The sequence below is a fragment of the Danio aesculapii genome, chromosome 6 (assembly GCF_903798145.1).
Source record: "Danio aesculapii chromosome 6, fDanAes4.1, whole genome shotgun sequence".
In the NCBI taxonomy this organism is placed as follows: Eukaryota; Metazoa; Chordata; class Actinopteri; order Cypriniformes; family Danionidae; genus Danio; species Danio aesculapii.
Window position 1 is genome coordinate 29,207,175 of NC_079440.1, and position 24,816 is coordinate 29,231,990.

The 24,816-nt window shown below is 35.0% G+C and overlaps 1 protein-coding gene across 14 annotated transcripts in view; it reads right to left on the bottom strand.

Moving 5' to 3' along the window:
• Position 1: 1 nt before the first annotated feature.
• The window catches only part of tp63 (tumor protein p63), a 72,799-nt gene continuing 47,984 nt past the window's right edge, over positions 2 to 24,816 (bottom strand). For 2 of the 14 annotated variants that reach the window (XM_056459906.1, XM_056459911.1), the window contains 10 exons: positions 18,107 to 18,293; positions 17,905 to 18,020; positions 16,198 to 16,307; positions 15,969 to 16,105; positions 15,652 to 15,737; positions 14,079 to 14,203; positions 6,216 to 6,358; positions 4,161 to 4,347; positions 3,974 to 4,067; positions 2 to 1,345 (listed from right to left, as the gene is read on the bottom strand). In XM_056459906.1, coding sequence (XP_056315881.1) covers positions 1,043 to 1,345; positions 3,974 to 4,067; positions 4,161 to 4,347; positions 6,216 to 6,358; positions 14,079 to 14,203; positions 15,652 to 15,737; positions 15,969 to 16,105; positions 16,198 to 16,307; positions 17,905 to 18,020; positions 18,107 to 18,293 — 1,488 coding nt within the window. In that variant the 3' untranslated portion in view covers positions 2 to 1,042. Of the gene's footprint in view, positions 1,346 to 3,973; positions 4,068 to 4,160; positions 4,348 to 6,215; positions 6,359 to 8,145; positions 9,213 to 14,078; positions 14,204 to 15,651; positions 15,738 to 15,968; positions 16,106 to 16,197; positions 16,308 to 17,904; positions 18,021 to 18,106; positions 18,294 to 24,816 lie in introns of those variants that run through there. The other 12 variants (XM_056459908.1, XM_056459913.1, XM_056459909.1 and 9 more) reach the window with 9 other exon arrangements.

A 24,816-nucleotide genomic window follows, 5' to 3' on the forward strand; every position in this document is an offset into this window, starting at 1 on the left:
ACCGACTGATATTTGTTTTATTTTTGTTTATATCAAAATAAGTACATTGCAACGTATTTACAACAATTCCTTATTATATAGTTTGGAAAACAAGTAGGCAAATGAAAGTGAAATAAAAACAAAAACTGTACAATATTGCCGCTTATGAGACTCAAGTGAATTAGAAATTTGTTTAAAAAAAAATACTGAAGCCACATGTACGAACACACGGGCCAACATCGATCACTTGTATACTTTAAGGCCAGTAAACAGCAGTCCATGATAGTCAATGCAATACTTACTGCATAGTAATCTCAGCGTTCACATAAAAGATACAAAGAAGGGTGTAGTACAGTATTACATAGAGGCTACATCTTACACCAATCATAAAATGGATGAATAACACTTTCTGCAAAATATAAACCATGTGCGAATTGAAATACATACAATCAAAACTGACAGTCAAGTGTTTCTAAAAATGACATCGTTCAACCGCAAGGAATGATCGCCACAACAAAGCTTACGTTTAACACTAAAGCTCCTGCTGAGAGAAAAATGCTTTATACAAACAAACAAAGAACAGTAACATATAGAAATATACCTTTGGCCATGTTTAAAACAAAGGAAAAGCCCAGCTGTCGAGTGTGTGTTCTGCAAGTGGAAACATGTCAGCATTTCTTAAGTGCTCTGTCTCGAGAAACAGAAAAAAATGACAACACAATTTAACAAAGCACCATTTCCCCTCAGCCAGAGCTGCTTGCGGTCAAAAAAAAAGTCGGAGGGTCTTGAAATGACATCCAGATAAATCCACCAGAAGCAAAATGAAACTATAAAAGGACTTTAAGTGCATTTGATCTGCGTGTTTAAGTGAACTAGACTATGAAGCTCACAGCTTTTTTTTTTTTTTCTTTTCTTTTTTGAAATCATCTCTTGCAGAAGAAACCTGTGAAACGATCTGGACCAACACCAAGTGTGTTTCTATAAAAACAGAGCGCATGCGTGTGTGTGTGTGTGTACAGTAAATGTGCACTGTCGTTATATTGTGTACAGTCATGTACCCTGTTCATTCTCCTTCCTCCTTGATGCGCTGCTGCTTGTTGCGGCGAGAATCGGGGGCCAGATCGAAGGAGAAATCGGTCCAGTCGTCCCTCGGAGGGAAGGAGATGGTCTGACGGAGGGTGAAGCGCACGGCGTCGATCACGCGCTCGCCTCGGGCTTCAGTGGAGCCCACGCTGACAGTGGACGTCCCGCTAGAGGTGCGCAAGATGTGGGGAGGGGGAGAAAACTCCATGGTCTGCCGGTACTCCATGATGCCTTTCCAGATGATGTGCTGGAATTCTGTGGGGATCTTCAGCCTGGACAAGTCCTGTGGATAAACAGACCACAGAGCTCATGAATACAGCAGCCGCTGCTCTCATGTCTCACACACACATCTGCCTGGGTTAAAGCAAACGCACACTTTAGTACAGGGGTGGGCAAACCCGGTCCTGAAGGGCCGGTGTCCTTCAAAGTTTAGTTCCAACTCTAATCAAACACACCTGCTTATAGATTTCTAGTGATCTTGAAGACACTGATTGGCATGTTCAGGTGTTTTTGATTAGAGTTGGAGCTAAACGATGCAGGACACCGGCCCTCCAGGGCCGAGTTTGCTCACCCCTGCTTTAGTATGTAAAACATTCAACAACAATATAAAACAAAAAAATCTCTCACCATAATTAAATTATTGATAATGATAATATTTTTTCAGCAGTTCAGTTGTTTTAGCAGTTTTCTTATTGAACGATAAGCAGACAGATTCATAAAAAAGTTCCAAGTCAATACAAAAATGTTCTAAAATTAGGCAAAAATCTTTGATCTTCTGTGACGTGGACAAAAAGCTAAATCGCTATCAATGTCTGAACAACAATTTTTTTACATGCTATAAATTTCATCATCCAGTGATATATTAAGAGATATATTTATGTAAAAAAAAAAAAATTTGAGGGTTAGTAAGATTTATTTTTTCAGGTGAACTATCCCTAAATTTTATGGGGGATTAAACAAAAGCATTTCACAGTTAAATTTAGGTATATACCAAATGTAAAAAGTCTTAGAAAATTGATTTATATTGTTACAACAGCTGTCATAACATTATTTATAAACATGTGGCTCTTTTTGGATTCTCTGAAGCGTTAAAAATTTAAAAATGTAAAACAGGAAATATGTTGGGGCTGTTGGTATTGTTTACATTCCTCAAATGGTCTATAATAGGTGATTATAAGCAATTTTGGACCTGAAATTTTAACTGAACTTCATTTAGACAACTTTAAAGGGGATTTTCTCAGATTCGTTTTTTTTTTTAACCCTCAGATTTTAGATTACTTATACTTTTGCATCTCGACCAAATGTTGTCCTATACCTAACAAAGTATACATCAATGGAAGCTTATTTGTTCAGCTCACAAATGAAAATAAAAGAACACTTGTGGTTTTGTGATGCACGTCACAATTGTGCTACCCTGTTATTACATGCATTCATTAAATGCTTTGAATATTATGTGGAAAGTCTAATTCTCAGAATAGTTGTATATGGGGAAAAGTTCGCATGGAGAAAAAAAAATAACACCCATGATAAATGACTAGTCCTATAAATTCAGTCTAGAAATTTCATCATTCGGTGATATTTTTAGAGATATATTAATGTAAAAAAAAAACATTTGAAGGTTGATAAGTTTTCATTTCCAGGTAGACAATCCTTTTAAGATAATAATAATACAAAAAAAAAAGCATTTTACTGTTAAATTGAGGTATATACCAAATGTAAAAAGTCTTAGAAAATTGATTTATATTATGTAATAAAATTAATCGTTATAACAAAGAATTTTTGGCCAAGTGAATCCAGAATTTTCAGTTTCGACCCAGAATTGCAATGTCAGTGCATCCGAAATAAGATTAATCAAGTTTTGTGTGTGAATGTAGCAAAAGTGTTGCACGGTTTACCGGTACTATGATAGTATTGTGATACTATGGCTCCAAAATACTGGTGGTGCCTCAGTACTTTGTAAACGGTAGTATCGTCATTAAAGGCTTATCTACAATACATGATGTTGCATGTGGAAAAGTCACTAAAATGCTCACACGTTTGTGCAACAATAGACCTTTTTATTTGAATGATCTGTGGAGCCCTTTAAGGTTGCAAAACTGTGTAGAATTCATGCGCTTATGCTAACATATTGCACGTTTTCTTTTGAACACCCGTCTGAATCAGTTCCTTTCTGTTCCTGTCAATATGATTTAGTAGCTACAACAACCGCAACAATCTCTTAAAAAGAAAACAACAACAATAGATGAAAAACCCAAAGGACAACAGGAAACATTGAAAGAATTGTGATGACCACTTCATAGAGTCAAATTGTGTTGGAAAAATGCTCTTTTTGTAACAAATTTTGTTCAGTATAATTTGTATCTTTATTTTAACGTATTTTTTGTTGGTCAGTTATTTACAAAATAAACAAATGTGCAAATACTTATTTAATAATAAAGAAATTATGTATTGATTTCAAGTAGGCCCATTATAACACAATATAATATTTCTGACATTTTCTTTATTTCATAGATTTGAGTTATGAATTACAGTATCATAATACTACTTGGTATCATGACACTTCAGCTGGTATAGTATCGTAACGTGAATTAAAGGTATCGCGACAACCCTATGTAGCAACATTTTAAACACTGACTGCTCACAAAGTCACATGTAAATTCATGTGACCAACCTGAACCACATGTCAAATTTGCATGTGAAGATATATTTTGCCATTTGAGATGAAGATATGTGAAGATAAATTTCCATTTGTCCCATTAAAGACAAGATTTAGGGGAAAAAAAATGAAGATTGCATGTTAACTGAACTTGATATGTTGATATAAGTGAGTTCATACTATAGTAATCAGTTCTTGGCAATTTTGAAATCTGAACTGATACAAAAGACAGTAGGAGTAAGGCAAATTCCTCACCTCTAAGTTATAGTTCTCAATCTGGTAGATATTGGTCAGTCCTTGGGCTGTGAAATAGTCCAAACAGGCCGAGCAGCCCAGCCTCAACAGGAAACTGCAAATGAAAGAGATTTCAGATTAAACCAGGATTACAATAACGCTGTTTGACATCAACTTGTGTACCACTCCAGAGAGACTTACTGCGTACCTGGAAATGCTGTTGTCCATCGGGTAGGGAGGAGGAGGTGTGCAGTGGGACGAAGGCACCATTTGTAACTGTGACTGGAGGGGGTTGGTGGGGCTCAGGGAGCTCAGGTCTGTGTTCATGGGAACAGGGCCACCCATCATAGGAGGGGTCACTGAAGGAAGGGGAAAGGGTTGAGACTGTAATAAACCTCAGAAAAGGGGAAATAAAACGGTAACACTTTACAATGTGGTTCAATGCATTATGAACCAACAATGAAAAACACTTTTACAGCATAATAATCTTTGCTCATTCATTTCACTTTAGGACATTTCAAATGCTTCACAATGAGCAAATAGTAATTAACATTGACAAATCCAGTTCAAAGTGTTGCATCATTCAAAATTTGTTTTTGCTTTACATTTTTTACATTTGGTTGAACGGTCAACCAGTAATATTGCAAAATATTATTACAACAGGAAATAACTTCTAATAATATATGTGACCGTGGACCACAAAACCATACGTTGAACATAAAAAGAAAAAACAACAACACTGTAGGGGTCAAATATTAATTATCAGTGCAATATTGAGTAAAGATCATGTTCCATGAAGATATTTAGTGCATTTCCAATTGTAAACACATCAACATTTTTATTTGCTTTTCAAGGTGATTTTCTCAGTATTTGGACTTTTGAATCCTCTGATTGCGCGTCTTCGGCGGTGTGGGCATCGAGGAGAGTTGAAATCAAGTTAACCTTATGGTAATGAGCTATTACGCTGTTTGGCAGCAAGCAATCAGAATGAAGAAGTCCACTGCTTGTGAGTTCAGGGAACACAGACCTGTGAACTTTGGTTTTGACCACAGTTGTTCCCAAGGGTTTGATTATTGCGGTCACCAGATTTAATGTTATTTGCAATGTTTTCTTACAGGAACATACATAAATAAGTTACTGATGTGCATTAATGTTATATATATATATATATCTTTAAAAAAGCGGGAATCTCATGCGACAATGCAATACAGTATTATTGCTGTTTCAGGATATTTCAGACATATGGACACATTGGATAATTAAGTGGCGCAAAGCAACTTGATCTTTCCTTGTTAAATGAATTTGATAAGAAGTGCGCAAAATTTTCACGCTAGTGCAGGAATGTAACTGATATGCTGCAACGGCCCCTTTAAATATGAGATCAATGTAGCGATTTTTGACGCTCTCACCGCTTTCGGTGTGAATGCACAGTAATAGTTGCATCCCGGCTAAATATCCTCACAAACCACACACCAGTAGAAATGGCCTTTATTGAAGGTGATGTAAAAATCGGTTTTGTAAAACTGACACTTTTGATTGGTTTTGTGGCAGCAGGTTCACATATTTTAAAATGTAAATTCTTATTTAATTAGTGTATTCATTTGTTTGTTGTTCCTAATTGTTTATTTATTATTGAAATGTTCTTGTTATGAAAATAGGCTTGGTTGCTGACATGGCAATAAATAAAAACACATTACATTACATTTAAAATGTAAATCTAAAGTTTTTGTGAGTAAAAACTGAAGTTATTATTCAGTTTGAATGTCAAATGATCCTTTATCATTTTAGCTGCTGATTCATTCCAAATGCTTTAATTGCGGGCAGTGATGAACCTTATTGTAAAGTGTTATCAATAAAAAGCATGCACTATTTCCTTGTCCCCAACCCATTCCTCACTGATAACAACTGAATCAACAAACACCCGAGGGCCCTAAATACGGGTGAGGAGATTTCAGAAGAACAAGGAACCTGAGGCACATTTCACACTGGAGATAGAGTATTTGTCATATCCCAGTACATTTTGATAGCACAAGTGTGCGAAGGTGAATTTTCCCACAAAGATCTGGTTCAAAACTGTCTGTCAGAGCGACATTGACAAATGAGAATTCCTCAAGCCCAGACGTAAAATGGATGGAGTGAGGGGTCTCCATCAAAACGTGGACACCAGAAACCTCTTCGTTTAGAAGATCTTTGGACATTGTGGTGCGTTGGTGGAGAGATTGTGCACATCTACTAATTGAATGATTAAGGAGCGAGCTCTTACTGTCAGTGAGTCCTCCAGGCATGCCGGATGGGGTGAGAGTGTTGCGCTGTTGGGGGTTGATGAGTTGACTGACGGAGGGTAGTTTGTTCTTGCCGAGGGTGGGCGAGCTGGAGCCGAATGCAGGCTGGGGTGGCAGAGAGCTCCTGAGGGAAAGATAACCACACGCGTTCTCATACTGCCAACGGAAGCTTGCCTTAAACTGAAACTCTCCAGTTCTAATGCCAAGGGTCTTCGTGTAGGTTTGACAGAAAATTGTGACCCTGGACTAAAAAAACGGGTCAAAATGATGGATTTTTTGTTTTATGCCAAAAGTCATTAGAATATTAAGTAAAGAGTGTGCTCCACAAAGATTTTCTCTGTATTCTGTAAATATATCAAAATACATTTTTGGATTATTATTGTATATTGCTAAGCCCTTCGTTTAGACAACTTTACAGGGGATTTTCTCCCTCTTTTTTTTTTTTGAGGCCTCAGATTTTAGATTTTCTTATAGTTGCATCTAGACCAGGCATGGGCAAACTTGATCCTCGAGGGCCGGTGTCCCTGCAGAGTTTTGCTCCAACACTAGTCAAACACACCTGAACACCCTAATTAGTGTCTTTAAGATCACTAGAAAGCTACAAGCAGGTGTGTTTGATTAGGGTTGGAGCAAAACTATGCAGGGACACCGGCCCTCCAGGATCGAGTTTGCCCATCCCTGATCTAGACCAACTGTCCTATATCTAACAAAGCATACATCAATGGAAAGCTTTCTTATTCAGCTCACAAATCAAAATAAAAAAAGACACTTGTGATTGGTTTTGTGATCCACGTCCCAATTGTGCTACCCTGATATTAGATTCATTCATTAAATGCTTTGAATATTATGTGGAAAGTCTAAACTGAGTTCTGCAATTCCCAGAATACACTGAAAAAAATTATTCAAAGATGATTCCTTGGATTTACTAATTTTTTTTACATTAAGTGGTTGTAAACAATTTATTTGGGCTGAATTTAAACAAACAAATTAAGTTGAACATTATTAAATTGAACTTGTTTGTTTAAATTCAACACAAATAAATAGTTTGCAACAGTTTTGCATGCAACACCTTTTTCAATGTAGTTGTATTTGGGTCAAAGATCACATGGAAAAAAAAATAACAAACTCACATGATAAATAAATAGTTAAATATAGCCCAAGTCTAAATATTAAAAAAATAGCATGGACAAAGAGGAATTATATCGTTGGAATCATTAGTAGATTCACTAAAATATTTACACAAGCTATTTGTGAAATGTTATGACTTAATGGTATTGTTCATTCAGAATGCACATCCTGTCATCGTGATTTCATCAGTCAAACAAAAAGAATTTATTTCGTGTCTTCTTTTGCGCTTACAATAGAAGTCAAAAATGTTGTGGTTACGTTCTTTAAAATATCATTGGTTCCACCAACACAATCTCACGGCAATTCGTAACTTTTTATTAGTGGCTAATTCGTACGAATTCATACGATCTAATTCGTACAATTTAGTACGATTTGCTCATCCTCCAATGACGGTTGGGTTTAGGGGCGGGGTTAGGTGCCACGCCTCCTTTTTAAAATCGTACCATTTCGTACGACTGAACTCGTACGAATTCGTACGAATTAGCCACTAAACTGTCAAAACGTAAAATACTTACGTTTTCTCGTGAGATCAGGCTGGTTCCACAGAACAAAATCTGATTTGGAGCGATATGAGGATAAGGTGAGCATTCTGAGCACACTGTTCCTTTAAATGATTCTTTGTTCACATACTGAATAATACAAATTCTAGGCGTTGCAGTACATTGACTTTTTTTTTCAAAAGCTCTGATTGAAAGGCCCTGACAACTGAAGGAAAAAGAAGAAAGAAGAAGAAAAGAGAATAAAGAGGAAGAGTAAGGTTAAGAACACAAAAGCAGAGATTCATTTATTGAATAGTAGTAACTGACAAAAGTGCATGAGCCATCGAGAATACATTAAACAACCTTTAACTTCATAGGAAACAAAAGAATCTGTCAACAACACTATAGCACTTGTTCACGTTTCTCTTTACATTGCAGAAATTACATCTTTAAGAAAATGCACAAATAAAACAGAAACAAACTGCCCAGCAGTGCACTTTATAAAACATGTCCAGCATCATTAAAATTCATCAATAAAGTCTATCCCCCCACTTTTATACACAACTCATGAGTCCAGCTCCAATAATAAAACAAAGACAGAGGCAACGGAAATGAAAAGAAAGAAGCTATTTAAGATGAACCATCAACAAGATCTTAAAGAAAAACAAAATGAGTCCCATAAAAAAGGTGTGTGCTTGGTTCCTGGTCAGTTTTGACATTCAGGATTGTTTAGAAAGAAGAAACAAAAGACGGAAAAAAGAGATAAATAAGGTGGTCAGCTGAGAAGTCGCTATACTGTTTATGTGCAATGGAGTTCTGTGCAATACCAGCAGATTATCATAGACACTGAGGTGAAAGTCACCTCGGTCACAAGGGCTCTTTAAGAAACCCTGAAAAAAGTTTTACAAAACTTCTGATGCCTGACATTTTGAAACAACAATATTAATGATATCTAAATCTGAGTGTATAAGCAAATTTAACACAAAAACGGGTTATTTTCCAATGAGCGCCACTGTTGAGAAAATACACTTTTGGAGGGACAAAAATCATGCAAAACAAAAATCTGAAATAACTTCACGTGACAGCTCACATTTTCAAATGAGGTGTTCAGGTGGTAAAAGAATATCCTGCATTCAACCTATTTGTGGCATGTAAAAGTCTAGGCATTACCACAGGTGACATTTGGAGAAGCAGAGGGAGCCCCTGGAGGGTTAGAGGATGAGATGAAGGAGAGATGGAGAGAGAGGAGCGAGGGAAGCTCTGAAGGAGGAGGAGGAGGAATGCGATTCCTGCATTCAGGAAGCACTGAAGCACCTCTTCTGCTCACCTATTGGCTCCAGAAGCTCAGAGCGCAAACGGGCCCTTAACAGACTGCAGAAAAGAGCCAAAGACAGACAGTGAGAAAGAGAGAGATGTGAAAAAGCATGCAGACTTCAGGAGAGAGGAGGGAAAGAAATGAAGGTTGACACCAATGGCAAGATTGCATAATATCAAGAGTTCAGATGCAAGTGCCATCCAGAATTTTCTTCTACAATGAGCATTTTTCTCAGCCTCTTATGTTTATGTTCAGTTATTTCATGTTAAAATGGATGAAAATAACCTATTCTTTGCCATAAAAGTGAAATGACTGAATCAAGACAAAGGAGTCTGAGAAAAATGCTAATATTATACGAAAATTTCAGACGGCACTTAGAGGTTTTTGCATCTGAACTCTTCATATTAGCAAGATATCAGACTGTATTCTGAAGTAAAATGTCTCCATCCATCTAATGTTATGGACATTTTGGAATATAGCATGGCTTGCTTGAAATGCGCCATGTTGTAGTGATGATTTTGCTCTCATTGGACTCATTGGATGGAAAAGTGCTGTATTCGCAAATATTCCAGTTTATATTAGCGCACAAGTTTAATTCACATCTTTGAATGGGAACATGGTGATAAGCAGGTAATCAAAACAGGGATGTTCCAAATGTATTTATTTATAAATCTTTCAATCTTCATTTGAATAAAATTGCATGATGTCATTCAAACCTAAGCTAAATACATATGACATAACATCTGATAGTTACTAAATATGGTGCATTTTCCCCTGTATTTTAGCATGTGCACAATCTCTCCACAAGGTGGCAGTAAATTGAAACTGAAAACATTAAACCAAAAATAAAAAAAGAAGGAACAGTGAGAAAAAACTACAAGCAAACCAACAAAATACAACAACCAACCCACTATGACACAAGAAACTTTATTTAAGAAGAATGAGGGGGAAAAAGGAGAAAGCAAATAGATTTATGAATGAAGCAGCAGCAGCAGCAGCATGCAAACAAAGCATGAAAATGATCAAACCACATTTATGCCTGGAAACTAAATTCTTCACACACACACAAAAAAGAAATATTAACAGAGACGTCTTAAATACAATTAACAGACTGTTTTAAGTAGGTTCTCGTATTACAGTCAAATGCACATTTCACAGCCTGTGTTGTTTCATCTTTGTCCTACGAAGGGACAGTTTTAAAGATAATGGATACTTGGTCATTCTTACCTAGTCATTAAGCTCAGACCAAAGCATGAAGTCAAATGATCCCTGAAATCCCAAAGCTCTCTTGTCACCTTTTCTCACACTAAACAGAGCTGTCTGAGTAGTTTATTGCCTCTAGTAGAAATGAGAATTTTCTAATCATGGATTCCCTTGGGAATATCTTTAGGTTTTCAGAATAGCAGTGTTGCTTACACTTCTTAGCATATCTGGATTCCTGTAACTAATGGTTCAGCGTTATATGGGCAGAACGCTGGAATGCTAAAGAGTTATTTGGTCTGTGGTTAAGATTACGGAAGGATGGCATAACTACAATAATTGTGGAAAATATGTATTATTAAAATAAAAATAAAACTTTTTAAGATTTTATTTTAAGATTTAAAACAATCTAAAATATTTTTTATGCACATGAGAACAGTAATGTGCACGCAGACTGCAGATGTGTCTTGACACTTTTTTCTTGCAGTCATTTGTTTGTCCACAAGACATCAACATTGCGTACAGTGTTGCACCAGCATGATTAGAAACAGATGAGATGGAACAAGAACAACAACAAACTACTGAAGACAGCAAATAGATAATCATGTGCACTTAGCGAACGGGCTAAAGCACACCTACAGTATAATTGAAAAATTTAACCCTTTCCCATGCATGATCTAAATACTCCTGCTGACACCCCTCTGTAAGTTTTGTAATGTGACCATTATTTAGTTTATCATGGGACACAGCTGCAACAATTTATCTATATATAGTGTTTTTTTCCCAAAATTTTTTGCAAATATTGACAAACGTCTTCATTGTATTGTGAAATATCTGATATTTCAATTCTCGAATATGTGTGAGAACTAGGAGTGGGAATCTTTAGGGACTTTATGATCTGATCAAATTCTGGGGGTCATGATCTGATTCTGATTTTAAACATATTTTCCTGTTTCTTCTGCTGTCCATTTACATCTTTATATTTTAATCAGAATTTGAGTTTCCATGTTTTTTGTTTAATAATTGAAATCTCTCAATTATTAAGTACTGTCATCTTAAAAATCATTTATTTTCATTAAAGAATTGTTCAGGATGAACATGTTCTGAATGTAAAAAAGGGCCATTACAAAAGGCAATTATGTAAAGCAAACATTTTGCATAAAAAATCATATTTATTTTCCAAAAAAAGAGAGCATCATAATTTTATTTGTTTATCACATTAAGAAAATGTTATGGGGAAAATGTACAGTAAAATTCATAATTATTGCTACATACAAATGTTACAAATTATTATTACACATTTCAATACATTTTTAATTAATTCCCAAGCAGCCTAAATTTTTCTCACCGCATTTTAAAGATAATAGATTCAATCATTCATTCATTTTCTTTTCGGCTTAGTCCCTTTATTATTCTGGGGTTGCCACAGCGGAATGAACCGCCAACCGCCACTGCGCTATCATGACACCCCACATAACAGATTTAGACAGTAAAAATATTCATTAATTCATTCATTCATTTTCTTTTTGGCTTAGTCCCTTTATTATTCTGGGGTCGCCACAGCGGAATGAACCGCCACAGTAAAAATATATTACTACTTATTTTGCAAGATGCTAATATTTGGCCGCGCAGGTCCAAATCTTTGTAACCGTCATTAAGTGATAGTATTGTGATTCATCGTTTTATTTTCCATACATGCATTTGTTGTGTTCTTGCCTGCCTTCAAATCAATTATACTTTGAGAGACAGCATACTGTATTCAACTTTGCAACCTGCTTACATGCATGTTTTTTGCCAGTAGAGGGCACATATTCAGAACAAACAAAGTTGTTGTCTTTATTACCTCCTGCAAATCCTGTTCATGGATGAACTAAAGTATTCAAAGTGAAGTATTATTTTAGTATAAAGCAGAGTAAGGCTGAAAGTCATGGAAGCGAAATGAGACCACTGAAGCAACTGCTGATAAGAGACGAGCACAACATGCCACAAAAGCAGCAGAGCTTTTATTATGGCACAGTCAACCGTTTCCGGTTCTTCCAGTTGCGATCAAGTGAGAAAGAAACAGAACTGTTTCAATACATTTGAAGTTTCTGTTATAATGCTCCTCTTTTAAAAACAACCTTTTAATGCGTCTTTGATGTTTCCATTTTCTATAAAAAATAAACCAGTAATCGAAAGTGTATGACATCGTTAGCATGGTGTCACAGGATATGGTCCTTGCCACTAGTTAAAATTGCTTCATTCTATGGATTATAATATTCTTCAGATAATTTTATGAAAATGTAAGATATTAAAAATCAGCAAAAAAAAAATATATATAGCACTGTTCTAGTAGTTTTTGGATATTTTTACAAAAAAAACCATATGCATTATGCTTTTAAAGCATATTATGCCTGTTATTCTATAAAACCCTTAAGAAGATTCCTTGGGAATCCATGCTGAATCCAGTTGACCTAAAAACTGACATCATGACTAAACAGCTCAATTGGGTGTGAATGGTTGAAGCCATTTTAGGAAAATGTACATGAAGAAAAGCACTCAGGTTGAAAGTTCTGCACCTTTAGCATATACATCACATTACTTGGTTGCTTCATGAGAAAACGCTATTCATTACTGAATTGTGACAAGGCTCAGTTAGAATTTGACTGAAGTTTTCAGGTCTCTCCCTCCCCCTCTGTTCAGCACTAGTACAGCAGATCCTAAAGGCTAAAGTATGCCAGGAGTCTAAATTTGCATTTAACATGAAAACCAATAACAATTTGCCTGGGGTGTTTGAACTTGGTTGGCTCATATGCAGCTCTGAGGTGATCTGCACATCATCAAGTAAATAAAATAAGAATAAATCGTAGCACCATCTCAGCAAGGTTCACCTTCAATAAGAAACCAACCAAAATGCAAAACAATGTTAATATTGTGTGCTGGGTTGATTACAGCTTTTCCTTTAACAACATCATTATCAGCGATGCACAACATAAATCACATGCAGGATGCAATCCAAACTCATACGCAGCAGCCACGTGAATTATTGATTCAGATTATACGTGAATCCACAAAACCAGTCAAAAGTGCATTTTAATTGATTAGATTCATAAATATAAAAGCTTTCCAATGATGTATGTTTTCTTAGGATAGGATAATATTTGGCTGATATACAATTATGTGAACATCTGAAAACGGAGGCTTCAAAAAAGTCTAAATCCTTAGAAAATCACCTTTAAATTTGCCAAAAGGAAGTTCTTAGCAATGCACATAACTAAACAAAATTGAGTTTTGATATCTTTACAGAAGGAAATTTATTAAATATCTTCAACATGATCTTTACTTTCTATTCTAATGATTTTTGGCATGAAAGAAAAATGGATAATGTTGACCTTTAAACGTGCAATATAAGCTTGTCTTTTATTAATACCGTATCAACAGTGTGAGAGAATTAAACTGCCATGTTAAATTCCAGTGCTGACAAAGTCAGGTCAGTCATGGCCAGTCAAATGAGCAATCGCAAGCACAATCACAATCAAATCCACAAGCGTTAAAAGCAAGCAAGTAAGCTTATGTCATGTTAAACGCAAAAATCAGTTTGTGGGTGGACCTTGCTAGCTTGGTTTTTGCTAGTCAAATGATGAAAACATATTCCCCATATTATTTGTTTTAAAATAATCTTCAATTGAAAATCACTCATAATTACTGGGGATTTCTTTTTCTCGCAAATGTAATGTACTCACTGTTTCTGCAGTAGGTTCTGCTGCTGCTGTCTGTATGACTCAATAGTCTGCTGAGGGAGGAACTGCATGAGTTCCAAAGACTCTTTGATTTTCACCAAAATCTCATAGATTTCACGGCCTTTAATCTGAAGCACAGAGAGGGAGAGAGGATGGGGTAAGTCTAGATGTCAGACTCTTACATTATGCTCTTCATTTTCAATGCCTAATCAAAGCATGAAAGTCTGGAAGATAATCTTTGAATATTATGCATTTCCTTTATCAAATATTCCTCACACTTTCGAGAAAAAGCCTACATATATGGGTCAGATGAAAATGGGCTTTTAAGCACAACAACATATGCAATATAGTTTAGTTTTTGTTGTTTTGTTGAAAATTATTTATCGTATTCTTAATTATATATATATATATATATATATATCTAAGCAGAACTAATTTCTGTCAAGCATGGTTTAAATATGCATTTCCATATGAAAATTCCATTTCCCCCCGCCATTTCTTTAAAATATGATAGTTTATTTAACCCCAGTATTTTCAATGGAATTTCTGCGCTAGCCTGTTGCTACTGAAGGCGCTAGTGGTTACAATGGTCTTTCATCTCGTTTTACGCTTGAACAACTAAATGAATACTAAAATATTGTCTGGCATATAAAACAACATTCAACAAGATTTAAGGATCACAGTGCAGCCCCAAAATACTAACAGATTTACATTTTAGATCTTAATTTTTATTTGTTTTTAATAATTAAAACAAAAAAAGAATAAGTCATCCTATTAAATTGTTACATTTCCTGAGCACAGGTCTAAAAACGTATGTTGTTTTATTTCTACATAAATATCTATATTACACTGAATGACAATAGGGTAACACTTTACATTAAGGTTCATTAGTTAATGCATGTACTAACATGAACTAATCATGAACAACACTTGTACAGCATTTATTAATCATAACTGAACATTCACTAATGCATTATTAACATCCAAGTCCATGCTTGTTAACATTAGTTAATGCACCGTGAGTTAACAAGAACTAACAATGAACAACTGTATTTTCATTAACTACCGTTAACTAACATGAACAAATACTGTAGTAAATGTATTATTCATTGTTTGCTCATGTTAGTAAATGACTTAACATTAACTAATGAACCTTATTGTAAAGTGTGACCGACAATAGAATATTGTTTATTGTATAAGTGACCTGAAAAATTCAAAATAGACACCTATTAGCTTAAATATGCTTTCTATATATATATAAAATCTCTTCTGTGATATGATTTTGATGCCGACACCAAACTGAGATGTCTACTTACAGAATAAACACATTGTTTTTATTAATTAAAGATGAACTCTTTTAATAGTTTAATGTAATGTGGCCTTATGTGTTGTTATGCATCACACAGCATTAATAATACCACCATTGCATTAGTTTTACCAACTTGTGGATGAATACATTCAAAAACAATTGAAACAACAGAAGCAAGAACACTTCCTTTCTGAATGGGCCTATTTTTTTGCAAATAACAGAAAATGTTAAGACCTCGAATACTGCAGACAGATAAAAGAAACTCACAGGCAGACAAAACACTTCCTCGTCTGTAGATCTTCGCTTCTTGATGGAGTTTAGCTGGGAGAGGTGAGAAGAGGCTTGACGGAAAGCTGTGGAAGATGGAGACAGGAGAAGTGAAACGGCTGTAGGAAAAGGTCTGCGAGCACAAGACAGAGCTAAAGCACAACACAGGAGGAAGAGCTGCAGTGTGTGTGTTTGTCAAGAGGACATGCAGTGTGTTTAGCGGTGAGAGCACTAAGCAGAAGAAACATGCAGTGCAAGTGTATGTGTGTGTGTGTGTTTTAGATGAAGCCCAGTCACCAGCCCCCAGCACTACTTACGGCGTTTCGTACCCTCACTGCTCTTTGTGCCATCGGTGACGTGCTGTTTGCGGATGCTGTCCTCGTCGGCTTTGCGGTCACGTCCAGGGCACGCACAGATACGAGCCTCAAAACACCGTCGACCCAAAACCTGACCACTGTAGAGACCCATTATGAAATTAAGTCATATCTCAATATTTCTTTTACACAATATATGTCTACTATTTTTTAAATTCAAAATAGTCTTTACTCTCTGGTTTCCAAAGTGACGATGATGAGAATCGGCCGCCTGTTCATTCCGCCAACACAGCTGGAGTTACACATGAAATTGTACAAGATGGTTGTGAACTCTGTGCCCACCTGTTAATAGAGAATAGACGTGTTAAACAAGTCCAAAAATGTTCAATTTTTGTATCAGTATCCTTTCAAAATGCACAGAAACATTGCATACTGAGTCGGATGTGTATTACTTTATCTGTTGTGAGAAATACTAAAATAGAATATTAATAATATTTCACAAAATAATTCAGAGCCAATAGGCTATATGCACACAGACTTTTAATTTTCAGCCAGGCAGCCCAAGGGCTTCCGGTGAACTGTTTTTCCATTACAAAATTGTCACCTTTAAGATCTGATTTCTTTAAAAATCAGTGATCTTCACTGCCTGTTAGATATACGTTATGAAGTGGGTCTCAGATCAGACAAGAAGCACTGCGCTAAATTCCATTTCCCCCTGCCATGTCTTTAAAATATGACAGTTTATTTTACCCCAGTATTTTCAATGGAATTTCTGCACTAGCCTGTTGCTACTGACGGCGCTAGTGGTTACAATGGTCTTTCATCTCGTTTTACGCTTGAACAACTAAATGAATGCTTAAGTCTAATTAACTGAATGTATTGTAATTACATTACAACATCGATGCTGTAAAAACAACCATGTGAAATTCAAAATAGTCACATTAAGCTTTTACCAGAAGTTTATAGTTGGCTTTGAACCTCTAACTGTGCATAGAGCCCATTTAAGTAGGAATGGAAAAAAGGAAAAAGGAAAGAGGAAATATTGCGGCCATCCAAGTATATTTAAGGAAATTAGTGGCATTTTGATGCTTTGTTTACAATGCTGCAGCCATAAAAATTCTATAAATTAATTAATCCAGAACGAAGACTGGCAGTGGCAGCACGTCAAATGTATAGAGGGACATGTGCACGGACAAACTTGAAATCAGCGTAGTGAAATCAGCATATAAACCATCTGCCACATTCTGTCTTCATAATGCGTACATTAGTAGTACATTGTAGTATATTAATACATTCAAAGTGCCCTGTGCTGCTAGTTACACAATGTGAGGTTGTATTGATTTTTTAGCGTGTAAAATTTTGGATTCAGTGTGCAATGAACTTTAGTTCGAAGTTTCTGTCATTCTCAACTCTCACAGTGTGTGTAAGGCTTCTGTGGATCTTCAGAATAAAAATGACATTTTATAATATCTGAGAAATGTATGACTTTCTACTGAAAGTCTGTTCACTTAAAATTGATTAAAAATTGATTAAAAAAATCCAAAAGAAGCTTAAACGTACTTAAACACACACGTTTAATCGCAAGAATAAACTTCATTGTAAATCAAGCAGTTTATAGCTACTACAAGTGAAACAAAATGTTTATGTGTACATAAAGCTGAATTAAATTGACTTACATTAGAAATATAATTTGGTTTGATCTGTATTTACTTTAATCTCTCAGATCAGATCACAAATACATTCATGTGTGTTCCGTATATGTACAAGAGTTTACTTAAAACGTCATGAGGGTGAGTGAATGACGACAAGACTTTCATTTTGAACTGAACTAATGCTTTAACATCTGCTGGGAGTGCTTTCAGGTGTGCAGGGTTTGTAGGAACAGCCAGGTTCACTGCAGTTCTTCTGTAATTGTAGGTGTGTGGATGTGTGTGTTCACCTGAGGGGGCTCATAAGGCACCAGCACACTCTGACGCCCAGTAATGGAATCCTCCACGTATTGAGCGTGACTGTTTCCCTCAACCCTAATAAGGTGACTGGGTGGGGCTATTTGCCCTATTGAACAGAAAATCAGTAAATTATCCCGAACATTAAAATGTTTAGTCATATTTATACAGTACAATTACAAAAGAGTTGCATACCGTCGTTGAACTCTCTGCTCAGCTCGTGGTTCGGGCATCGTTTGACCACCTCAGTAACATGCTCTGCTTTCTTATAGACAGGCATGGCCCGTATGACTGCACCCTGGGGTGGGTTGGTAAGGACCTTGATTTGAATAGGACATGTTTTGGCAATCTGACAGTACAGCTTCTTCAACTCTGTGGAGTACTAAAAAAACAGAGAGAAGAGCTTGGTTAGTACATTGCAAATAATATAAATAATCTTTCTTTCTTTCCCCAATCCAATAAATAAACTTAAAAACTGGAGAAGTGATATAAATATATATATATATATATATATATATATATATATATAAAACACATACATACCTACATATATACATATATAAAGCCTTTCTCTTAAACTCTCGTAAAAAAGCCTTGTGAAAGAAGCTCCATTTTACTGTCTTTAAAGACAAGAGCAGCTGGCTTTAGGCGCTGGACTTCTGGTTCTGTCCTGCAGCTGTCATAGGTAAAGATATACCTGTGTTTAAGGACACTAAAATATGCTTTCCAAACTACATGATTTATCATCAGGACCCATTTCGAAGCTGAAATCATGTTTGCTGAAATTATATTCTGCTGATTTTGAGCTTAGTCTTAATAACCATCATTCATAAAACAACAAATCACAAAATCATTGTTTCTCAAATATACCAATACTAACAGATCTAAATATACAAATTAATTAAATTGCAGAATTCCAGAATTATGGGCCAATAAAGTATACAATTAGGAAATATATAACTTTTTTAAAGCGGATTTTAGTTTCATGAACAAGGTTTCTAGTTTCTAGTGTATACCATGAATTTTACCAGTTAACTGTATAGATGGGTAATTCTTTAACTACGGGCACTTTTATGTGCTTTGATCATTTATCCAAAAATATATTTCATTTTGTTCAAATTCCTCTTTCTTTTTCAAACTAATAATAAAGCTTACTTAAAAAAAAATTCTAGCTTTCTATTATATTTTTTCATATTATTCAACCTCCTTTTAGGTTTGTCCTTGTCGTCGCACACCCAGAGTTTTAAACTTCAACAATGAAAATAACATTTTAAAATATTATTTATCTGGTAACTATTAATGTATTTTAATGAAGCACTAGTGAAATAACTTAAATATTTTATAGTTATTAATGTGAGACTATTATCAATAAAAATTTTTATACAACATATAGTTTCAGTGTCATTTCCACCACAACACTGTAATGTCGCTTTTAAACGTTTGTGTGATAGATTGTTGAGGTGGTTTCTCAACAATCTATTACAAGAATCTGTCACAAAAGTCTAAGAGTTTAATAATTTTCTAATAAATATCTAATGTTTCTCTACATCAACACTGATTCATTGTCATTTCCACAACACCCTGTCATTTCCACCATCACCCTGTCATTTCCATCACCACACACATTTTTAAAACAATATTTCAAAAGTTCTCATCACACATTAAAAATGTATTGTCAACTTATGAGTTCATGCTCTATTTAATATACTAATTCTATTTATTTATTTTCTAATAAGCTCCTAACCAAATTAATATAACATTTATAGTGTGACGGGTATACAATTCAGCATTTGGTCCTAAGAGACTAATTTATTTCATTGATGAATGTAAAATTATTGTATACATTGTGGAAAGATTGGTTAAACTAGACACAATAAATGTTTTAGACAATTTTTGACTGCCATAATTTATTTTATTTTGAAATAAAAGCTGTATATTGAGATGTGGTGGAAAAAAAAAAGTGAAATATGAACAGTTTCTCTTCTTATCTAAGTTTGTCCTCTTACAGATCTTAAAACTAGACAAATTGTTTAAACTTATGAGGCTACGTTACTTTTGAACAAGTTTTTTTTACTCGACTTCACAAGGCTAAAAGTGCCCATAGTTGAAGAATTGCCCATATATTAAATAAATGCAAAGCAAATGTGGTAATATCAACTGTATTTGCCAACATCCTCTTCATCACTGATGACTTGATGTTCAGGGTGTCACTGACCACGAAAAAAAAAAAACACACACAATTGCATCACACAGTGTTCTTGAATCATCCACATGACCACAGGCTAACACTCAGCTCTTACTCATACCTACAGCATCATCAGGTGTTGAAGATACTGTCTAACCACACACAATAGGTCAAAAAAGAAAGATCTGCACGATTAAACAGTCTCACAAAGTGTGACCGCCAACATTGTGCAACAGCAAATCACCACTCAGCCACTGTCAATGTTGCAATAGATAATGGCATGCCATGGATTTTGTATTGTAAATAATAATGGCTGGTTACACATCACTTCTTTTTCAAGGGAAATAGCCCCAATGATACTTTTCTTTGCAGTTTTTAAATGAATTCTTGTTCTGAAAGCAGCGTATCAAAAAAATAACTGTAAAAAACATTCCTGTCAAGTTCATTTCAAAAGGTGAGGAGGAAAGAAATAAAGAAGAAAAAAAAAAGGCTGTGAACATCGCCAGGGGCTGTTCTGAAGAACAATGCCACATTAAATTCCATCTCTATTAACTTTTGATATGAAGTGTTCCAATGAGAGGAGCCCATCCCAACACCTGCTTGTGAGCTTTCATAGTGTTACACAATCTGGACAAGAACAAACACACAAATCCTGGCCATTTCCTGAAGGAATTGATAGAATAAAACTGGATGTGAGAGAGAGAGAGAGAGAGAGAGAGAGAGAGAGAGAGAGAAATATTCTTATTGTAATATTACTATTATTATTATTATTATTATTATTATTATTATTATTATTATTATTATTATTATTATTATTATTATTATTATTAATGTTTAATCCATAAATGTTGATTGTTAAATGTACAGTTTATTCTGATTTATGATTTAAATCTTTTATTATTATTATTATTATTATTATTATTATTATTATTACTAATATTATTATTATTATTAATATTATTATTATTTAACTACTACTATTCACTGTGTTTACTGTTTTTTTTTTTTTTACATATACAGTTGAAGTCAGAATTATAAGCCCCCCTTTGAATTATTTTTCTTTTTTAAATATTTCCCAAATGATGTTTCACAGAGCAAGGAAATTTTCACAGTATGTCTGATAATATTTTTTCTTCAGGAGAAAGTCTTATTTGTTTTATTTTGGCTAGAATAAAAGCAGTTTAAAAAAAAAAAAAAAAAAAACATGTTAAGGTCAAAATTATTAGCCCCTTTAAGCTATTTTTTTTCGATAGTCCACAGAAAAAACCCTCATTATACAATGAATTGCCTAATTACCCTAACCTGCCTAGTTAACCTAATTAACCTAGTTAAGCCTTTAAATGTCACTTTAAGCTGTATAGAAGTGTCTTGAAAATATCTAGTCAAATATTATGTACTGTCATCATGGCAAAGATAAAATAAATCAGTTATTAGAAATGAGTTATTAAAACTATTATGTTTAGAAATGTGCTGAAAAAAATCTCTCTGTTAAACAGAAATTGGGGAAAAAATAAACAGGGGGGCTAATAATTCTGACTTCAACTGTATATGTATGCTCTTTTTAACGTAAAGAGTGAGAGAAAAAAACGAGAAAATGAAAGTAAGGGATACTGAAAGAAAAAAATTCTTAAACTTAAAGTCTGCTTGAACTGAAAGCATGTCCAACTGAAATAACATTGAGTAGGAGGCATCATTCTCTCATAGAAGCCCTCAACTTGACATCAACAGAAGGATCGTGACTCCAAAGAAAAGGTCAAAAAAAAAAATGTCAGTTACCAAAGTAAACAGTAGATTCGGATTTGATTTCATGAATTTTCTATCATGAACTACTTTAAATGTATTTGTTATTCAAGAATAATGAAATTTTTAACATAACATTTCATACATTACAGTTTTAAATAAATATTAATGAATGAAAATTATTTAATTTAATTAACAGTAAATCAATGAATAAAGGAATATTTAAAATGTTTTCATAATTAAACATTTAAAATAAGACAGATCACTAAATGTATTTCATTAATGAACTAAGTGTTCATGTTTTATGTTTCAAGCTAACATTTATTGCTTCAAAACAATAATGAATAAACTGTTATATTTTCATTAATTCATTTTCTTTTTGGCTCAGTCCCTTTATAAATTTGGGGTCGCCACAGTGGAATGAACCGCCAACTTATCCGGCATATGTTTTACGGAGCGGATGCCCTTCCAGCTGCAACCCAACACTGGACAACACCCATGCACTCTTGCATTCACACACATATACTAAGGCCAATTTAGCTTATTCAATTCAGCTATAGCGCATGTCTTTGGACTTGGGGAAACCTCAGCACCCGGAGGAAACCCACGTGAACACAGGGAGAACATGCAAACTCCACACAGAAATGCCAACTCACCCAGCCGGGGTTCAAACCAGCGACCTTTTATGCTGTGAGGCAATCGTGCTACCCACTGCACCACCATGAAGCCCTCTGTTATATTTTGTAATATAATAATTTTTTTACATTAAAAAATAACCCAAAAATGTATATATGTAAATATAATGTACAAAAAAATAAATCATTGTAAGTTTAAATCTAAATCAATAATTATTTTGACCAGCAAATTTATTTGAAATCATGATATAACTTCACTGATTTATTACCCTGTTCAATTGTTTTTTTAAAACTAAAAATGGTTAAAAATATCAATTATTTTCATATAATATATATTATATTGCTTGTTCACTAAATGTTGGTTTGTTCATTTTTACTTAATATTTACATAACGGGCTGCACGGTGGTACAGTGAGTACCACGTTCGCCTCACAGCAAGAAGTTAGCTGGTTCGAACCTCTGCTGGGTCAGTTTCTGTGTAGAGTTTGCATGTTGTCCCCGTGCTCGCGCGGGTTTCCTCCAGGTGCTCTGGTTTCCCCCACAAGTCCAAAGACGTGGTATAGGTGAATTCAGTAGGCTAAATTGCCTGTAGTGTGTGTGTGTGTGTGTGTGTGTGTGTGTGTGAGAGTGTGTGAATGTTTCCAGTGATGGGTTGCAGCTGGAAGGGCATCTGCTCCGTAAAACATACGCTGGATAAGTTGGCGGTTCGTTCTGCTGTGGCAACCCCACAATAAAGGGACTAAGCCGACAAGAAAATGAATGAATGAATGAATAAATGTTTACATAACATGGTTGAAACAAACTTTATTAACTATAACTACTTACTTTACAAAATTAATAGAATCGTTTCCTAATATCAAAAGTGTTTCTGTGCAACCGATTGTTTGACTTTTAAAATAAAAATAGTCCGTCCAGTCTATATTTTTGTCATGTAATCTGTCACCTCTCATGCAATAGCTCATGATGTCTCCATCAGAAAGCATCTCCACTCTCAGAACTGCCTCGACCCATTTTAGCTTGGACTAATTTAGCGCCAGGGTGCTTTCACCGATGGATGATGGAGGTGTTCTATGCGTGAACGAAGCACACGCTTTGAAAGGTGTTCTATATAAAAGAAAGATAAATAACTGTAATTACCCCTCTGCTCCCAACTCGATATGCCTCTGTACGCTCCTGTCATTCAACTAAATGAGGTGAGAGATAGAGAGACAGATTTTCCCCTTACCAAAGCTCTCTGTATAATACATGTATATTATGACAGTATATGTGTGTTTTGTCAGTCTGTCTGTCTGTCTGTCTGTCTGTCTGTCTGTCTGTCTATCTATCTATCTATCTATCTATCTATCTATCTAACTATCTATCTATCTAATTGTTATTGCTTTGTAACATTGTGGTATTTCACACAGTCATTCCAATAAAGCTCTATTGAATTGAATTGAATTGAATTGAATTGAATTGAATTGAATTGAATTGAATTGAATTGAATTGAATTGAACTGAACTGATCTTAGAGAGAGATAGAGGCCCAAAGAATGAATACCCAACGGTCAGTCTCAATTACACACATGCACACACACAAAGCTAGACAGTTACAAATGACAGAAGCTTGACACACACTAACAACAAACGCTGTTCTTACATATTTTGTAACAGTGTCAACTCCAACCTACAAACCTTACCACACAAACAAAGAAGTTGATGTACCAATTCTAGCCCTAAAGCAACACATTTTAAAAATGCAAATATCTGCGGAGGCTGCTGTGTTTGCTCAGGGCCAAATGAGGCGCTTCTGACAGAAAAACAAAAAGACACACATGATGACGGGTGGAGCCACACGAAGAGCTGATGAATCGGAGGTATTGGCTGTTTTGCAGGGAGAGGCACAGCGGTGTTAACATATAATTATGTTCCAGTCATGGGCTGCAATGCCAATTACATACCTTGTGAATGTAACAAAAAAGGTTAAAGTTACTGTTTAAACAAAAATAAGGGGGATGTGACAGTCTGGGATGGGTAAAATTCAATAACATTTACAATCACATTCAATTTGTCATTGGGCTTCATAAACTAATAAAGAATAAAACTTTTAAAACATTTATTGTTTTTGGTTAATGACGCTAATTTAAAATTCACATTACTGTTCACTGTTAGTTCACATTTACACAAATATCATAACATTAATTTTACATAACATCTCATGTTATTTTTAGAATACACATCGTTTGGTGATGCTAAAAGACTGATTAAAGGATCACAGTGCAGTAGTCACAGTGAATAGTGCACATCTACCGTTCTTCAAACAAGTGGAGTTTAGCGTTTTTCAGAAATACATTAATGATTTGAGTT